General features: G+C 35.2%; 1 protein-coding gene across 1 annotated transcript; it reads right to left on the bottom strand.

The window, feature by feature from the left end:
- Window positions 1-707: 707 nt before the first annotated feature.
- On the bottom strand, window positions 708-2,431 carry LOC132273406 (pectinesterase 1-like). The gene is made up of 4 exons (XM_059774365.1): window positions 1,910-2,431; window positions 1,606-1,809; window positions 1,117-1,343; window positions 708-867 (listed from the first exon to the last, which is right to left on the bottom strand). The coding sequence occupies exons 1-4, from the start codon at window positions 2,429-2,431 to the stop codon at window positions 708-710; spliced, it is 1,113 nt and encodes a 370-aa protein (XP_059630348.1).
- Window positions 2,432-4,054: the final 1,623 nt, after the last annotated feature.

Below are 4,054 nucleotides of genomic sequence, written 5' to 3'. Positions count from 1 at the left end.
GAATGCTAGTCTAAGCATTGGTTCGCGTTTGAAGATTTGAGAACTAAAACAAGTGTAACAAGTTTGAAAAATGTGGTTGATAATGAAGCTTTTACATGCATGGAGATGATAATAAATAATGAATTTAACTTTTAAGACATAATTCGAGAAGAGTTCTTAGAGATTAATATAATATTCGAGAGGAGTGGAACTGAAGTAAAAATAAAGATTCAAATATTGATTCATGGTAAGTGTTCAATCAAGTTTGAAAAATCTAATAAACTTCAAATCAGAGCATGAAAAATCTATCTTCATTATGCACACGTTCTCTATTCGAAAAAGGATTAATACATATTACTCGAGTGCAAAAAAGAATAAAGGGAGGATGCATTGTCAATATGGTAGCCACATCAACGCCATGTGGGTGCTTAGATGGGTAATTGGAATATCAAAAGCTGTCATTTTTATATTTATATTTATTTTGTATTTTGTGCCCAGTAATATGTAGTTCATTTAAAATTGTAGTATTTTGTGTTAAAAGTAGGGAATTGTAACATCTTTAATGTGGATTTATAATTTTTGAACTTGAATTATATTTCAATAATGATGTTACAAAGCAAACATCTTGATATATTCAACTCCTCTTGGTTGTGACTTCTTATTCTATATTTTCCTTCTTCCTTCTCTTCCACCCGCGCCAATCTTTCTATTTTTGCAGTAGATTAATTTTAAGCTTTATGAGGAGGAAGAAGCCACTTGGAACCCTCTATAGAGGCAAGGCTGATATAGGGTTTAATGTCTGCATCACTTAGCTGTTTCGAGAATTTAACTCGACCACCGGGATTAGACCCTGGACCCGTGTTCTTGTATTCTAGGAAAGTAACCGTCCTGCAATTAAATCCATCATTACCTTTTCATTAGTACCAATACAAATAGCATGTAAATTATATACAGGAACTTAGTTTTCCATTGTACAATGCTTCATGTTATACAATTATAGACATCCCATATCAATCCTCTCCACTAACAATATAGCTAGAAATAATTGGTCCCAAAATTATAAAACTGATAATTGAAAAAGAACATATGTATATTAATAATTAATGTATATATAACTAAACATGGATGATGACTCACCTTTCATCTTTGTTATTCCATCCTCCAGGCTTGATCACATCGCTCATTTCAGTGTAGGCAAAAACCACCTTGGCAAAAGGCTTCCATGCTCTGCCTAAGTCAGCGATTCTTCCTGCGCCAGTAACTCTGCAATGAACGAATAAAAAGCCAGTATCTTCCGTCGCGGTCTGTCTTCCTTGTGCCGTGATAAATGCCTGAGGGAAGGGTATCACATGTATTTGTGTGTTCTGCATCAAAACATCCATTATGTATATTGTTAATCTATTAAGAGAAAATCAATGCATGTGTATATCTTTAATTATAGGAAAAATAATTTAAATTTAGTTATCAAACTTTAAAACAAGTGTTGGTCATGGCGTTGCATTGATTTAAATAAAAATTCGTGGTCACTTTTATTAATTTATTTTCTTTTTGAAAATTCAAGTGAATTATCATTATTATTATGTATTATTAATTCTTCATTCTTAGAGATTAATCCTTGATACCAACCACATATAGAGATTTTCCATTGCCGAAGATGAAATCACCCATGCCTTCAATGTAGCAGTTCTTAAAGAAATGCCTGCCTTTGTCATCACAAAGGGTGTCTTGAAATCCAAGGAATCTGCAGTTATAGAATGAAGCCTTGTCGCCGGAGATTCTCAATGCCAAGGCTTGTGCTTGCTGTCCGGGAGCTGGCCTTGGTCCCGAATTCTAAAACATCAACACACATGCATGTACATTAATGAAGAAAAAAAGAAGAAGAAGACAACAGTCCCTGTATGTGTGTGAATATATATATATATATACGGACCTTAAAATTTATATCGATAGCACGGAAGTAATCAGACTCAATTATCACACTAGCACTCATCATAGTTCCTTTCGCTTTTCCTGTATCGCCAAAAACCAAAGTTGGCAAATTCTTTGGATCACTAGCTAACAAAGTGACAAACGGCTTCTTTTTATCAATGATGACTTTCTCATTATAGATTCCGGGCGCAATTGAGATGATCACTCGTTGAGTATTTCCATCTGGGATTCTCTTAATTGCATCCATCACCGACTTGAATTCGCCATCTTTACCCACCTTCATCAATTTGGGATTGTTCTCGGCATTCGCAAGGGCAGGGTCCAAACTGGCCCTCCGCTCCTTGTACGGTTTGACATTGGTCTGAAACCAACTCTCCACTTGAGCCCTCTCTGCCGGTATGGGTGGACTGTTGTCCGGGACGGGGACGGGGCGACGGACAGGGACGGGGCCGGGTTTGGCAGTGGCCGAGAAAATGCTAAGAAAAACTATAAGGACGACGACGAGTGTCTTTTTTGCTGCCATGTTACATGTGTTGGTGTTATTTTTTGTGTTCTTAATTCTTTATTTTTATGTCTGTGTGTGTGTGTATATATATGTGAGGCTTTACAGCTCTGGAGAGAGAAAGAATTGAAGTAAGTATGTGATGAAGAGGATTTGTCGCATATGACAGTCCTTCAAAGTTCCATTCGTGAATTAATGCATGATCATAAGGATTATTTTGGGCCACCTCCAGTGATATTTCGTTGTAGTATTTGCACAATTCATCAAAAGTCGTCTTTTTGCGTTGACTATTGATGGAATTTTCCAATTGACCATGGAAAGGGATTGACACCAAATACCCCGTTAAATATTTGGAATTGCATATAGAAAATAGAAATATATATTCACTTACCGGAAAAAAAATAAAAAGAAGAGAAATCTTGTTGTAATAGATGTTGCCCTGTGGGGTCCTCATAATAAAGGCTTTGCTTGAATTATACGAGTCTGTGTATGTCAAAAGAGAATAAGCATGACTTGTGTGTGTATAGTGTTGAAAGCTCGACTAGGTTTTATTAAAGTCTATAGCCCGGCCCTTTAGGGTGTATAATTATTAAGAAGTCAGAAAAGAGAATAAAAAACATAAGCCCTAACTTTCACGAGAGAGAGAGAGAGAGAGAGAGGAAAAACGCAGTTTTTTGCGTTTTTCCATATACCGCCCATATTTCATCAAACCTCCAAATCCCGCTTCATCCATATTCCAATCGAGCTGAAATTTGGAGGAGAGATTCACGACTCAATGAGTTAAAATCTGAGCGGTGGAGATCGGATTTTGAGCTCCGGAACAGTGATTCGTGCCTGTAAACAGTAACCTGGTTTATGGTATTTTCTCTCCAATGCTCTTTGTATTTGCCAAGATTGGTGATATCTTAATGAGATATATTGTAACCTCTAATTGCGATTAGAGAAGACTTTGTGTTCTCATTATTTGGTTGATAGTAGAGATTTTAACTGGACTAGGTCCCGTGATTTTTCTTCCTCACACCGGGAAAGTTTTCCACCTAAAAAATTGTTTGTGTTCTTGTGGTGGTGTGATTGAATTTTTTGTTTATTATTTTCAGCACATATAAAAGTAGAGATACATTATATTTACTTGTATATAGGGAGAAGAGTTATTACGCTGTGTTTGTTTATTATTATCTCTCCCAAAATATAGTTGTGGGTTGTGAACTAAAAAAATAAAAGTAAAGGGTTATGTGTGTGTGTCAAAAGAGAATAAGCATGACTTGTGCGTGTATAGGTGTGGGTTGTGAACAGAAAAAATAAAAGTTAAAGGGTTGTGTCGATGAAAAGACGCTTACAAATATGCATGTGTTGTGATGAGAAGGGCATTGAGAAAAGAAGTGAATTCCAGTAAAAGCAGAGCAATTTTCTGGATTTCATATCTCTCTTGTGTTCTTTATATATTCTATATTCATAACATATCTCCTTTAGTACCTTTTCTTCTTCTTCGTTGTTTTTTTTTTTTTTTTTTTTTTTGTTATTTTAAAATTATCATAAATTTTTACTTTTACAAAAAGGTTAAAGAATCCTATAAATTTTAATAGGGCCATATACCTTCTTTTTTTTTTTTTTTTTTTTTGTCATGTTTAATAATGGCAGGCCCAT

This window comes from Cornus florida, unplaced genomic scaffold (genome assembly GCF_030987335.1).
Source record: "Cornus florida cultivar Cherokee Brave unplaced genomic scaffold, ASM3098733v1 CherokeeBrave_3.0.0_Hap2_Chr01, whole genome shotgun sequence".
In the NCBI taxonomy this organism is placed as follows: domain Eukaryota; kingdom Viridiplantae; phylum Streptophyta; class Magnoliopsida; order Cornales; family Cornaceae; genus Cornus; species Cornus florida.
Note: the sequence above shows the minus strand (reverse complement) of the source record. Positions and strands in the feature narration are given on the sequence as shown.

What these genes read in the sequence shown, in the direction of transcription:
- LOC132273406 (XM_059774365.1), bottom strand. Translation starts at nt 2,431, where the DNA reads ATGGCAGCAAAAAAGACACTCGTCGTCGTCCTTATAGTTTTTCTTAGC. An exon ending in CTATCGATATAAATTTTAAG is followed by an intron (nt 1,810 to 1,909) that starts GTCCGTATATAT and finishes TTGATGTTTTAG; the next exon opens with AATTCGGGACCAAGGCCAGC. An exon ending in ATGGAAAATCTCTATATGTG is followed by an intron (nt 1,344 to 1,605) that starts GTTGGTATCAAG and finishes GTTTTGATGCAG; the next exon opens with AACACACAAATACATGTGAT.